Source organism: Bombus huntii, unplaced genomic scaffold (genome assembly GCF_024542735.1).
Source record: "Bombus huntii isolate Logan2020A unplaced genomic scaffold, iyBomHunt1.1 ctg00000060.1, whole genome shotgun sequence".
Classification (NCBI taxonomy): Eukaryota; Metazoa; Arthropoda; class Insecta; order Hymenoptera; family Apidae; genus Bombus; species Bombus huntii.
The window spans coordinates 432234-447995 of NW_026099321.1; the positions used below are offsets into that span (position 1 = coordinate 432234).

A 15762-nucleotide genomic window follows, 5' to 3' on the forward strand; every position below is an offset into this window, starting at 1 on the left:
ATTAATGTCACGTTTTTAGAGGATTAGACGCTGAAACTATTAAGAGCTGCTCGTCAGAATATTCCTTTTAATCTTTCACACGATGTAAACTTCCGTGGTAATCGACTTTGAAGTTTATTATCTCGTAATCTTTTCATCGAATTTTAATCCTTTTAGGCTTAAATCTGCCGAGTTTCTGAGCACTGCGTACACATGCAAGCAAAATTTCTCTGAGAAGCGGAAAACTTCGAAATTTTTGTATTTATCTATAACGGCATTGTTTTGCATTTGTATTTGTATTTATCTAAATTTCAAGAATGTCTGAAAGTTGCGAAAATTAAGACATCGATATTTTCTTGGTTGCTTGTGGTAGCTGGTATGGCAAAGTAAGTGTACGAAATTTCTGGGATCTATGGGAAAATTCTCGTTTAGCAGTTACGCGTAGGAAAACTTTCAGAAGCAATCGTAATTAATAAATTGACAGTGGAAAAAGTAATTGGCCGATCGCGAATGGTTTTTCCACGCTTATTATAGCTTTAAATCGCGTTACATCTACAATTAGTCTTGAATTGTACCTCCGTAAAAACAAAAACATGTTTCTCCACTGTAACAGCACGAACGACTCCCACGCATACGTCGAATACTCGCTGCGATTCGAATTCCAGGTATTTGCAGCTCGACGATATTTCTCGAAACACTCTGAAATTGGAATATTCTTCGCGCATTTCTAAGATTCTTCAAGAAGAGATTTCAAGCACTTCTAGGGAGAAATTTCTTGGAAGATTATCTCTGTACTCTTTATGAACATAACGTGAACTTGGCATTATAATATACAGCATGTTGAATGCTGAAATTATCGATTTTATATACAGATTGTTACGACCGTTCGCGGAGAGACGTTGTTGGAATAAACTGTGATTTATAACTTGTTATATCGGTGTCTTATTCAATTCAATAACGCACACAAATACAAAGGAAGGGTATTGCAGATTTATGGAGATTATGGAGAAAGATATTAAATTTGTCAATAAATGCTTTGTTACAGTTGGTACGACCGTTCGCGGAGAGATGCGGTCGCGAGGACGCGTCAGCGAGGGGCGTAAATTCTCGCGACGACTATGTTAATCGACGCCGCGAAATAGTCGTTCCCCTGTTTCGGTTAAGACAACAGAGGTGGTTTAATGAATGTAACACTGTATTAACAGGTTAACATAGAATGATATATTTTACAATAATATGATGAATATGTTACAGAAATTTGACTCGACTTTACGATATCTCTAGATAAATTCGTTTGCTCGTCAGATTTGTCGAAGTGTCACGTTTGACTCGTCAGAAGGAACTGATCCCCTTCGATTATTCCTTTGTCTCATTTGGAAGATGACCCCCACTATGCTCGGGTCACGCCACCGCTCGCGCCTATGATCACGTATGCCTCTTCTTGCGTGAAAAACGTAACGGTCAAAAATCGACGTTTCTAGAGCTCGCTGCTTGGCAACAACTATGCTCTCGTCGATACATTGTATATGATCCGACGGGCAGATAGGGCGATCTGCCTGCGACACTGTAGGGCCGCGAGCGACGGTTAGAAAATACAGCCTGTGGTAAGCCTCGTGGCGTAACACAGATTTTACGTTAATTTTATTCGAAAGATTTAGGTCAAATTTTTCCTTCGAAGAAGATTTTTCTGTCTTCAAAAGCGATTTTCCATCATTAATCGAAATATCATTTTTGCAATGGCTTGCTAGTGGGATTACGTGTTAAAACGTTCAGCTTTAAAGAGGATTATCTCCATCTCGGCGAGACTAGGCTCTCTAAAAATTGATGAATCCTGTACAGACAATATCTATAGTAAGCAACGCGTCGTCAAAACTTCAAAATATTATTACCCCGCTTTTACGTCGCAGATGTCGACAAAAATATTAATGAGATTTCCTAAGATAATCTCATACTTATTTGTATCGTTAATTCAATCGACTAAGGAACAAGTGGTGAAGAACTATTAGCAGAATCCAGGGAAGGTTTTACTGGCAAGTTTTATTACAAAACATCTAAGAACGATTTACATCATAATAAAAATAATCGCGCTATCTCGTCGCGTGACATGCGCACGAGGTCTCTGCGATTGCTAATCGATCTACAAATACTTACACGTACATATGTACAAAACTCGTGGCCATACACCACGTTGTCCATATTATTTTCATCTCGTTAATATATTTTGTATATTTATGATGTTATTATTTTACTAGTATAACGATTATTGCACTATATTCTATAAGATGGAGCTTTTGTACGAACAATTTCAGGAACTTTTATAACAAAGGAAAGTACTAATTTTTAACATTAACTACCCACGACAATTTACGACAATTATTTTAACCTACGTTCTTACTCTAATTTTTATTCGCTCGCCTAATGATTGAATTTTTAATCAATCATTGTTGATGAAAAATTGCGATGATAATTGCATTGCGGATCTTTATGCAAATGCATATTTTCGTGGATACAATAATACAATTGAAAGATTTGATACAATCGAAAGGACTTGGGCAAAAGTATGTTTCTATCCATTAAATATCATCGATAGTGCTGTACTTTTGGATATTTTACAAAATTTTGCGTCATACGCATTCTATAAATTTTCGTATCTTCGAATCACCCATAATTGCGTAAAAATCCGCTGTTTTGTGATAATGAATATTAATGACGGTGGAATTTAAGATTCCTGGATTCAGTAACTTGTCTTACTCTAATACATGTATTGCACGTTTTTGGAAGACTAAAGATTCTTTGCTCGAGATCAACGCGACAAATATTGTACTTCGTGGTGAACGTTTCGCTACAGCTTTTCGACCTCTGTGATCGAGTTTTCGCTTTTCCTCGATTTTATACTCGATCTCCGTAGCATGCTACTCCTTAAAGGTTCACCGCGAAGCGACGCTCTTGTCACGTAAAATAACAAAATAAAAAAAGGAATTTGAGGTAAAAATAAAAAAGAAAACTTTATTTTTTTTCTAACATCAATACACTTTACAATCTACTTCCGAACTCTAGGCGTGACTTTCTAAGACTGACTCTTATGATTTTACTTTCGATCGGATCCGATTACTTTCTTTTGTCATCCCTCAACAACCCCACCGTCCATGCATTTGCTAGGCGTCCGCGATCGTTGCCACGTGCTCTTTCTTCTAGAACCTTCGGTGGAAGGACCGTTGGGATGTTGATGGTTCATTAGGCACTTCAGCGATATACATTGTCGCCGAGTGCCGCCACATCTTTATCTCTATCGTCAGTCCGTCGGATTTGAAGTATGCCGGTCGTGACATACCCCCCTGGTTAGATTGATCTTGGTCCTCTAAGATCGTAGTAGAATGGAATTATTTAAATGTAGATCAAAGGATATGTTTACGCTTTTTTTTCAGGGATTGCTATGAATTGATTTTCTGTATGTGATGGTACAAAAGTTATTTCGTTAATCTTAAATATAGCAATTTTACAATATTTGTTAGTGTTCGAGAAGCTAATAATTTCAGAGGCGTAATCATGTTGTAGTTTTCGATCGTGAATTGGTTGGGTTTGTATACAAAGCGTAATTCCTATCCCGTGAATTTAAGGCAACTAATTAAGGGTATTGTTACTAGTGCTAGGGTCAGCATTATCCTGAAAAAAGTACGCTTTCAATCGGTTACCATGTATCTTTTTCTTAGCATTGTCGATAGAAATAATGTAATAAGGAGTTTTCACATCGTTAATCCTGTAGGGTCCTAACCATTCAATGTCCAACTTATCTCTTTTATGGTCGTTGTGAATTAAAACAAAGTCTCCTTTCCTAAACACAGTCTGAGTTTTAACAATCTTTCTTTCTTGGTCTCGCTTGTATCGTTGCTTATTCTGAATAAGTGTTTTGTGAGCTGTTTCCCAATATTTATTCAACTGTTTTTGCCAAAGTGAGTACATATCATCATAGGTAAGTGTGGGAAATTTGGATATTGCGGAAGGTAAATTAGCTTTTCGCCCAAAGGTCAATTCAAAGGGAGAGAATCCTGTCCCTTCATGTTTCGCGGTGTTGTACCCTAAACAAATGAAATTAAGTACTTCATCCCATTCTTTGTCATTGTCGTGTAATGCAGTACGAATTAAATCTTTAACTGAGGCATGCGTTCTATCGAGGGATCCGTTACTTTGTGGGTGAAATGAAGTTGTTTTGATGTGTTTGATTTTAAAAGCTTCTTCAAATTTCGTCATTAAATCACTAACAAAATTTTGTCCCTGATCTGTTAGGATCGTTTTTGGTGCCGAAAATGTGTAAATATAGTGTTCAATGAGCGCGTTAATTATGGATTCAGTTCGTTGCGTTTTAAGGGGAACTAGTATCAGATATTTCGTAAGTTCACCGTGTATTGAAAGTATGTATTGGTTTCCGCGTTTGGTTTTCGTCATCGGTCCTATGATGTCCATAGCGATTTTGTCGTTAGGGTTAAGTGGCGTGTCTGAGATTTGTGGGGATTCTTTGGGTCTGATACGTGTTAGTTTCTCCTTTCGACACGTGTCGCATGTTTTCACAAAGTTTTCTACTCTTTCTAAAAGTCCGGAAATTTTGAATTTATCCTTGATCCGTTGATACGTTTTCTGTATCCCTAAATGTCCTACGGTGTCGTTATGGTTTTCCTTTATTGCTTGTATTATTTCGTTTTCGTCTAGTTTTAAGATGGGATTAGGTGCATAAGTAATTTTCTTGTACGTGTCGTTAAAATATATTAGCATGAGTTTAATCTGTGTTTTCTCTAATTCAGTGAAGTCGTTATTTCCTATGCCGATTTTTGTTGTATCTTTAAGAATTTTGTAAAGTCTTCTGATCCAAAGTGTCTCGTCGTATTCTCCTAAGTCGTTTCGAGTTAATTGGTAAAATGTTTGGTCATTTGGTTTAATTTCTAAGAGTTTCGGATTCTCGTTGTTGTCTTTCCATGCGTTGAATGAATTAGTGTGATCAATTACTAGGTCGAGGTTAACTACTTCGTCGCGAGTTACTGCGTGAACTCTAGATAAAGCGTCTGCAGCTGTGTTATCTTTACCCTTTGTATATTCGATTTCATAGTCATATTCTTCGAGTCTAAGTCTCCAACGAATCAGTCTGCTAGAAGGGTCTTTGCAATTGTGTAGCCACTTAAGAGCTTGGTGGTCGGTTCGAATAATGAAGCGTCGTCCTAACAAATATTGTCTTAATCTTTTCACGGCCCATACGATGGCTAAGAGTTCCTTTTCTGTCGTGGTATAGTTTCGTTCGGGTGGATTCAGTGTTCTTGAAATGTAACAACAAGGATGACCGTCTTGCGACAGTATTGCTCCTAGTCCTTCGTTACTTGCGTCGGTAGTTAAGGTAAAGGTTTTGTTAAAGTCTGGATAAGCTAATATTGGGAAATTACAGAGTTTGTCTTTTAAAGTATCAAAGCTAATCTGGTGTTTGTCAGTCCAATGGAATGGTGTGTCCTTTTTTGTTAAGTCTGTAAGGCTTTTCGCGATTTTGGAAAAGTTTCGAATAAATTTGCGATAATAACCTGCTAAACCTAAGAATGATTTCACGTCCGTGGCATTGCGGGGTAATCGAAAGTTTTTTACAGCGTCTAATTTTTTGGGGTTTGGTTTGACTCCTTCGGATGAAACTACATGGCCTAAGTATTCTAATTCCGGTTTTACGAATTCACATTTGTCCGGTTGCAATTTAAGTCCTAATTCTCTGAGTCTCTGAAATACTATCGCGAGGTTTTCGTTATGTTCTTGAATCGTTTTTCCGAATATCACTATGTCATCCAAATAAACAAAGCAGTATTTTCCTACAAGTCCAGCTAAGGCTCTGTCCATTAATCTTTGAAAGGTAGCGGGTGCGTTTTTAAGTCCGAATGGCATTCGATTGAAATGAAAATGCCCTTGCGGTGTCGAAAAAGCGGTATATTTTTTAGATTTCTCGTTCATTGGAATTTGATGGAATCCTGAGGATAAATCAAGCGCCGAAAAGAATTTTGCGTTTCCTAGTTGTGTTAAAATGTCGTCTATATCAGGTAAAGGGTAAGCGTCTTGTTCTGTGAGTTCATTTAGTTTCCTGAAATCGATAACTATCCTCCATTTCTGTTTTCCTGAGGCGTCTAATTTTTTCGGAACTACCCATACCGGAGAGTTATAAGGGGATTCGGATTCTTCTATAATATTTTTCTTCAACATGTCTCCTATTTGTCGCGAAATCTCGTCACGGTGACATTCCGGTGGTCTATACGATCGTGTGTTAATAATTTTGTCTTTGGTTAACGAAATTGTGTGCTGAGTTAAATTAGTACAGGGTAAAAGATCGGTTTCTAAATTAAAGATGTCAATATAATGAAGGATAATCTTTTCGATGGATTCACGGATTGGTTTTTCAATGTGATCTGTTCTCACTAGGCTTTTTAGTTTTGATACGTTGGAAAAGTCATGAGAATTTTGAATATTGCTAGAAATTTCAACGTTTTGCTCACCATTGTTGATAAAACATACTTTAGTTGGTTTGCCTTCCAAATAGATTGTTTGAACTCTGTTTTCTCCAGGAGTCAAATGTATTGGTTTCTGAAATAAAATGGTTTTGTCGTTTAATCGGATTTTGTCATTGGATATTGAATAGTTATACTTCTCTAAACATGGTAGCCCAATGATTCCGTCTTCGATAATAGGGAAATTGTTCGGTACTATGTGAAAAATGTGATTTTGTCCAAAAATTCGTTTCGTTACGTATTCGTTAGTTTCGTATTTGTCTCGTCCCATAGAAAATTTTTGTTTAGGCCCTATTTGTATCGCGTTGACAGTTTTGTTACGTTTCACCAGGTTTATCCCTGCTCCTGTGTCGACCAGAAATACTCGCTCTTCGGTTCGGGTTGACAAAGGTATTGCGAGTAATCTTCCCGTGGCGATGTTGACTCGTATGTCTCGTACGGTTCGTCCATCTCCTGGTTCGATGTTGTTTCTTGTATTTCGTCCCATTCCTAGACTGCCTGAATCCTTGCGGGTGGTCGATCGCGCTGGCTCGGTGGTAGAAAATTTTGACACTTGTTGGCAATGTGTCCCAGCTTTCCGCACTTGAAGCACTTCATCTGCGCGCGTTCAGCAGGTGATCTATTTTCTACTTGGTTAAATGTAGCAGGTTTCTGAGCTATTGGCGTGTTAGGCGATCTTGATGGTACATTAGATCGTCTTACCTGCATATGCTGGTTGTCGGGGCGATTACTAACCGAAGGTAAGCGATTACATGACCAATTAGGTTGTCGTTCTTCTCGCAAGTAGCGTTCTACATCGGCTGCCTTTTTTTCAGCTTCCGGAAGATTCAAGGGTTCATTGCTTAATAGTATTCGCCCTATGTCGCGTCTGAGTCCCTTTAGGTACACACGAACAGTCTTCTTCGTGATTTCTTCAGTCATAATTTTACGTGTTAGTGGTTGTGGGTACTCATTGGTTACTGCGTACAGCAAACGGTTGAGTATTCTTCTAAACCGAATATTAAAACTTTGCACTGATTCCTCGCGTCCCTGTCTCAACTCTCGTAATTGTTCTTGGTACTCATCCGAAGTCACTTGTGCTGCTAAGTTATTTCTCAGTGCGTCGTACAGATCACCGTAACACTCAATAGGAATGTTGCGAATACTTTGGGCTGCTTTCCCCACGATTTTTTCCACTTTTATTGCTTTTAGCAATAGATCTTGCTCCATACAGCGATCCTTCATACTTCTCACTTCTTTGATGAAGTCTTCAACTCCTACATCATCATCTCCGTTGAGCGTTGGGATGTAGCGTATTGCATCCTTAGCTCGTAGAGAGGGAGGAGCGGGCGGAAAATAGCCTCTTTCTTCCACCTCGGGTTGTTCGATGTCGAGGTGGACAGGTGGGGTGTCTGGAGCTGCTAACCCTGACAGTTTGCGTGCTTTTGCCATATTCACGGTGCGATTGATTGCTGTCGACGCACTTTCAATGTCTTCGGTGATAATGGAAGCAAATTCATCGGTCGCAGGGGATCCGAACCCAGTCCGTAGCGCTGCGACGGTTTTCCCGAGATTCTCGATTTCTGCTGCCCTGTGTCTGTTCTCTTCGTCATTTTGCATAGACAAACGTAACATTTCCTCTCGTAAAAGGGCAATGTTCTCGTTCTGTTTTTGAATACTGTCCCATATTGCTCGCAACATTGGGTCAGTTGAGGTTGAAGTTTGAGATTCGTTTGCCTTAGACATTATTGCGCTGATTTATAATTTTCAGACGAAGACGAGTCTTGGCTACTGAAGCTAAATTTTCTTTCACGGTAACGTACAAAGGAATTCAGTTTACCTTTTATTGTTACTTCACTTGGTTCGTGATAGTTACTTTGTTGTTGCGGATGACCGTAGTCCCAAATAATTCGATCTTCCGTAGATGATGAATGTCTTTTGGTTTCCGAACAAACACTTTTCACTATCCTGGCAGGATCGCCAAAATGTCACGTAAAATAACAAAATAAAAAAAGGAATTTGAGGTAAAAATAAAAAAGAAAACTTTATTTTTTTTCTAACATCAATACACTTTACAATCTACTTCCGAACTCTAGGCGTGACTTTCTAAGACTGACTCTTATGATTTTACTTTCGATCGGATCCGATTACTTTCTCTTGTCATCCCTCAACAACCCCACCGTCCATGCATTTGCTAGGCGTCCGCGATCGTTGCCACGTGCTCTTTCTTCTAGAACCTTCGGTGGAAGGACCGTTGGGATGTTGATGGTTCATTAGGCACTTCAGCGATATACATTGTCGCCGAGTGCCGCCACATCTTTATCTCTATCGTCAGTCCGTCGGATTTGAAGTATGCCGGTCGTGACATTACCCAATAACTGAAAACCCCGAAGCCAACGTCGCCTGTCTACTGTTTATGGCCTGACTTCGTCGCAGTCTTTTGTCTACGCGCTGTCAATGGCTTCAGTGCTTGAGAAAACTAAAAAGACCAGATGTAGAATTTTCTTAGAAGTGGTAACCATTTCAACATTCAGGAAATTTGGCGTTCCACTTTTTTGACAAATAAATTTTTTAACACGCTGTACATAGTAGTAGCAATATGCTTCTGTTCATAAATTTTTAAGGACTAACGAGTGATGGCTAAAATCTTCTGGAAGTTAATCAGAAGTGTGTCCTTGTCAACATATATCAAGGCCCAAGGTATTGGTGCTGGCTTCCCTTTTGTTAGTATTTATTTGACTATGTAATTGTATATATGTACTATTTGATCCGCTTCAATGTGATTTCGGCCTATTTTCAAGAAGGAAAGGGGAAATATAACCCTCCCTCCTTTTTATCGATTTACTTTCGCGTTTCGTCTCAAAATTATGTTAAATTTTGCTTGTTACAGTACCACGCCAAAAGAATTTACTTATAATTCTCAATGAGAGTTGATTGAAAATAGTTCGGTCGAGTAGTAATAACTCCATTTGATTTTAGGATTGAGTTCGACTCTATTTTATTTTGAATTTCTTGAATTTCCTTATAAGATTTCGAGTATGTTGCTGGTCCGTGATTGAATGTTGCTTTTTTCACTATGAAGTGATATGTGTCATCAACGGCATCAAAAGACACAATGAGGAACCGAACGCACAAGACAAGATAGATAATTTATTTTCTAACTGTGAGCACAGGAACTACTACATACTTAATCCTTAAAGAACAGGGCACAGTAGATAATTATTATTATTAAATAATTTCCATTGAAGTACTTTTTACTATCAACTCAACATATGTATAAATATATGTATATAAATGAGATGAATGCAAATGAATTTTAGAGAATTTTAAAGAATGCTTTGCACTGTTTCGGTAAAGTTATAATTCAGTCCTAAGCGGTACAAAGTAAAGTGTATAATTTATTTATTTTAATTTACAATGAAGAACGCAAGAATGATCATTAGATCGCTTATGCAAATAATAAATTTTCATTATTTTTAAAAATGCAATAATTATTTTAAGTTTAACTGGGAATTGTCAAGATTTATAGCTACTTCGTTTATGATTAATAAATATTGATTGGGTGAAACTATAGAACCGTAACGTCTTTTCCGATTTCAATGACTTTTGAATATGTTGTCAAGTGCATGATTGCGAACAACTACCTTCTTTAACTATCTAAGAAATCTATCTATATCATTACAATGAATTCTGTTTATAAATTACATATCATATATGTAGGGTTTACATTAGAATTAGGGTTAGGGGCTTGAAACGAATCTGCGTTTGGGTTACACGTTGTCGTTATGCAATAGAGAAGACATTGACTAGTGCAAATACGATTATTATAGAACCGGACAAGTAACCGCGGTAGTTAGGTACTCGAGAAACTAATGACAATGATCCTAGGTTCAATAACGAATCCGCGGTCGACGGGATGATAGATGAACGTACTCACAAAATCTAAGTCGGACGCGTAATATTCACTGATCGTAAAGAGTTACTCCTTTCATCAGTGAGATCACGAGCGAGAATGCCTTTCCCGTCCCGATGATGCCACAGAGGAAAACTATAATGGGGTGTGTCTAAGGACACGAGATCATCGGATTCGTCGAGAAAAGCCTTCGTTCAGAAAGTAAGGGAAATTGGCGTTGCTGCTAATTGGTCAATCTCCATATCGGTGGTTAGAAAAAGATGCTAGCCGCCCTCGAGGGAAAGTTGCTAGTGGGAGACGCCGCTCGTTGAAAAATATGTCTCCCCTATCTTCCTGTAGTTGGGACAAAGACTGTTTGTCTGTTTGAAGGACTTTAGTTAACTAAACCTTAAGATTTATAACGAGCCCTCGGGCTAGCCGAACATGTACTGCGGAGACGCATCGACATCCGGCAATCATCTTACTCGAAGAATAGGGTCTGCGTGTGGCGAGCCACGGGAGAAAAACCGTTGGAATGTTTACTGTCGCGTGTTGCCACGAATATTTCTTTTAAGGAGAGCTATAGAATTACTCCATACCTTTGTTAGGCAAAGCGTTCATCCCTTGTCCGCGGCTACGTTGGACGACAGACTGTCACCTCGAGCCAAAGCTCACCGTCACTAATCTCGAACAATTACAATCGGATTGAATAACTACAATAGTTTAGTTACAGTTATAGTAGACTTTAGATTGCAATGTTGCGGGGCTATCCAAAGGTTCCGGTGTCCTTTCATCTCCGACATATAGATATACATGTATATGTGACGAAATATACTAAAGCAATATTGACCCTTTGTCGCTGAAAGTATCAAACTACAAAACTTCCTTTCAAATTTTCAGAATAAGGAAATCAGGATCATGATAAATAATTGGAACATAATTAAAAATAATATATCTTCTCTATAAGATAATGAATACATTGGTTCATTTAATTTTTATGGATATTCAAACGCTTCTGTGAAATAAAACGTCAAGATTATAGAGTATAAAATTTATAGCTATGAAATGACTAAAACTCTGATGTATTATTAACAATATACGTTTGGTTGTATGTAGTGATACATACAAAGATTACATGTACAAACCCATAATTAACACAATGCTACCGCAACCATTCTGCAATCTACCTTGCCCAAAACACTCTTCCAGTCACCTCCAAACTCAGTTCGCTGTGGAGTGCCGAAGCGTGCAGACGTGTCTCTAGTGCCCAGCGTAGTCCGAAAACAACACGTGTCGCCCAACCGTCGAAAGAGAACACAGCCAAGTGTCCCTTACCCTTTAGGGAGAAGAAAATCCCACGCACCTAACCCCAACCCGAATACTAGCCTCATAGCCTCACGACTAGTTGTTCATTCCGAATTAACTAGCTCGATGATGGCCCAGCAATCGCGACCAGGCTCTCCGGAGCAGACTCGCAGCTACCCCGCGCTACCTCCCCCGTGGCAGAAGTGTAGCAGAACTCTCCGCACTAACGACGCTAATACTACAAAGAAAAGGAAAATAGAAACAACAACGCAAATAAACACTCACAACAGGTTCGCCGTATTGGAATCCTCAAACGACGCCATGGAAATCGTAGAACCGCCACCAAACCAACACTCACAGAGAATCCCCCCTCCCCCACCAATATTTGTGGACGACGTCATCGACATACAGACAATGATCAAGTCCCTAGAGAGAGATATCTGCAAGGAGGAATATAACCTTAAGATAAGTAACAATAAAGTAAAAATACTGCCGACGAACCCAGAAGCTTACAGAAAACTCACCAAGACACTCAGGACCCTGAACGCCAACTTCCACACCTACCAACTCAAACAGGAAAGGCCTTTCCGGGTGGTCCTACGAAACATACACCACTCAGCAGACATAGACGAACTCAAATACGAACTCTCAAAACTCGGCCACGAAGTCATCGACGTAAGTAATATAAGGCATAGAGTCTCGAAAGACCCGTTATCCTTATTCTTCCTAGACATTAAACAAAAGCCGAACAATAAAGAAATCTACAACATCAGTCGCCTAATGAACGCGATAGTAAAGATCGAACCACCGCTCGCGAAAAAAGAAATAGTGCAGTGCGAAAGGTGCCAAAGGTACGGTCATACGCAGAAATACTGCAACCATACTTTCCGCTGCGTTAAATGCGCAGGCACTCACTCCATTGACCAATGCGCCAAATCACCGGAAACCCCAGCGAAATGCATCCACTGCCAAGGGGACCATCCTGCCAACTACAAAGGCTGCCCAGCATATAAAACACTATACACGAACAGGTACCCTAAGCTCAGAGCAAAAGAGGTATCCAACCAAACACCCAGCCCGCCGAAATTCACAACTACCCCAACCCCCTCAACCAACCAAACACCCAGTCCTACCAAATTCATCTCCACCTCAACCTCCTATGCCCAAGCAGTACAAGGCATCCAAAATAACCCGAACAGCCAAAGGAATCTTCCCCAAAACAGTGTCCCCAACCCACCTAACACAGTCAACTCCCCAAGGCTTGAAAAGCTAATAGAGAAACAATCGGAGCAAATAAATCACTTGCTATCGCTACTAACACTCATCGTGGAAAAATTAGCACGCCCCGACTCAAAATAAAACCAAGGCGCATAGCACTCTGGAACGCCAACGGTCTAGCGCAACACAAACTTGAACTAGAACTCTTCTTAAAACACCAGCAAATCGACGTAATGCTCGTATCGGAAACCCACTTCACCGACAAGAGCTACCTGAAAATAAATGGTTACAAATTCTACCATACCCAACACCCCAGCGGAAAGGCCCACGGTGGCACCGGAATAATAATCAAAGCAAGTATTAAGCACTACGAACTTCCATCATTCCAGAAAGACTACCTCCAAGCAACAAACGTAGCAATAGAAGACTGTCATGGCTCAATCACCACCTCAGCAGTATACTGCCCTCCCAGACACTCCATCGCCAAAGAAGACTTTGATAACTTCCTGGACACCCTGGGCAATAGATTCATAGTTGGAGGAGACTATAACGCCAAGCACATCCAATGGGGCTGCAGACTGGTTACAGCAAGAGGCAAAAACCTCTTAAACAGCATAATAAACAACAACCTCAAATACTTCACCACATACGAACCCACATACTGGCCCACTGACACCAACAAAATACCCGACCTTCTCGACTTCTTCATAACTAAAAATATCCCATCAAGACACGTCCAGATCAACTCCTCGGCTGATCTCTCCTCTGATCATTCTCCCGTGATAGCAACAGTCAGTTCAACAGTCATCGAGAATACACCTAATGGCTCCATTCACAACCAACACACCAACTGGCAGCTCTTCAGAGAAGTCTTTACACACTCAACCTCAACCTTCACCCCACTAAAAACAAAGGAAGAAATCGAAGCAGCCACGGAATACTTAAACACGAGCATAATAAACGCAATCCGCCTCCCCACACCGACAAAGCCATCTAACAACAAACAAGAATATCCCCAATACATACTAAAAAAATAGCAGAAAAACGTAGACTAAGAAGAGTATGGCAGACCCATAGAACACCGGATGACAAACGCAAACTAAACAACGCAACTAGAAAGCTATCTAGAACCTAAAAAAAACTATAAAAACGACTGTTTCCATAAATACCTCGCCAGCTTATCCCCCACAGCCGACTCCAACTACTCACTATGGAAGGCCTCCGGGAAACTCACACGCCCCCCACAAATAATCCCACCTATCCGCCGTCCGCAAGGTGGATGGGCGCGAAGCCCTACAGAAAAAGCCGACCTGTTTGCTAAACACTTGTCAAAAGTATTCAAACCCCATTCCCCCAAAGCCGCCGCGGACGTTACTGAATACCTGCACACCCCCTTCCAAATGTCCCCTCCTATCGAACCCTTCTCCTCTGCAGAGACTATACAAACAATCAGTCGCCTAAACCCCAAGAAAGCAGCAGGACACGACCTAATAGGCAATAAAGCAATCAAGGAACTTCCCACAAAAGGGATAGCACTCATCACATCGATTTTTAATGCTATCCTTCGCCTGAAACACTATCCTAAAGCCTGGAAAATCTCATTGATTACCCTCATCCCTAAACCCGGTAATCCGATATACGAAACCAGCTCCTATCGCCCAATCAGTCTTTTACCTACCCTGTCCAAACTATTCGAGAAGATGCTCACGAACCGACTCCTTCCAATCCTAGAGAACTTGAAAACACTCCCAGATCACCAATTCGGCTTCCGAAAACATCATTCTACAGTAGAGCAAATCCACCGCTTAACTCATACGATCAGCCAAACACTCGAAAAGAAAAAATATTGCTCAGCGGTTTTCCTAGACATCCAACAGGCATTCGACAAAGTATGGCATGAAGGGCTACTATACAAGCTTAAAAAGATCCTACCTCACCCCTACTACTCCATCCTAAAATCTTATCTAACCAATAGACAATTCATGGTTAAATGCCTAGACGCCACTTCCGCAACATTCCCAATAGAAGCCGGCATACCCCAAAGTAGTGTCCTCGGACCCCTACTGTACTCCATCTACACTGCCGACCTACCTATATCAAACGATATAACAATAGCGATATTTGCAGACGACACAGCGCTATTAGCTACCCACGCAGACCCGGTAATAGCCTCATCCACTCTCCAGCGAAGTCTCGACTCCATGGAAAAGTGGTTTCACAAATGGGGCTTCAAAGTCAACGAAAAGAAATCCTCACATGTAACCTTCACGCTTCGAAAACAAACCTGCCCCCAGGTCACCATCAACAATGCAACAGTTCCTAGCAGGGACACAGTCCGATACCTGGGCATGACCCTGGACAGGAGACTAACGTGGAAGACACACATCTCAGATAAAACGAAGCAACTAAAGGACAAACTAAAAAAACTCTATTGGCTCACGGGCCGACGCTCCAAACTAAACATACAGAATAAAATTACCCTCTACAAGACCGTAATAAAACCTGTCTGGACCTACGGAATCCAACTATAGGGAACAGCAAGTAACTCCAACATCGAAATACTACGACGATTCCAATCGAAAACGCTAAGAGCCTTAATAGACGCACCTTGGTATGTTACCAACGAAACCATCCATCGCGACCTCAAGATACCTACAGTCAAAGAGGAAATAGTAAAATATAGCGACAGATATAGCAAAAGAGTCAAGAAACACCGAAACCCCCTAATCACTGGACTACTCGATACGATGGACCAGATTCGCAGGCTGAAGAGGCACTACCCGCTAGACCTAAACGTTAGATTCATTTAATTATCCAAATTAAGCATATGCACTTACTTATAATACTTATAAATTATACCTATCTATA

General features: G+C 40.2%; 1 protein-coding gene across 1 annotated transcript in view; it reads right to left on the reverse strand.

Moving 5' to 3' along the window:
• Positions 1 to 6989: 6989 nt before the first annotated feature.
• Positions 6990 to 15762, reverse strand: part of LOC126875911 (uncharacterized) — a 38137-nt gene continuing 29364 nt past the window's right edge. The window contains exon 5 of the mRNA XM_050638793.1: positions 6990 to 8958. Coding sequence (XP_050494750.1) covers positions 6990 to 8225 — 1236 coding nt within the window. The 5' untranslated portion in view covers positions 8226 to 8958. The remainder of the gene's footprint in view (positions 8959 to 15762) is intronic.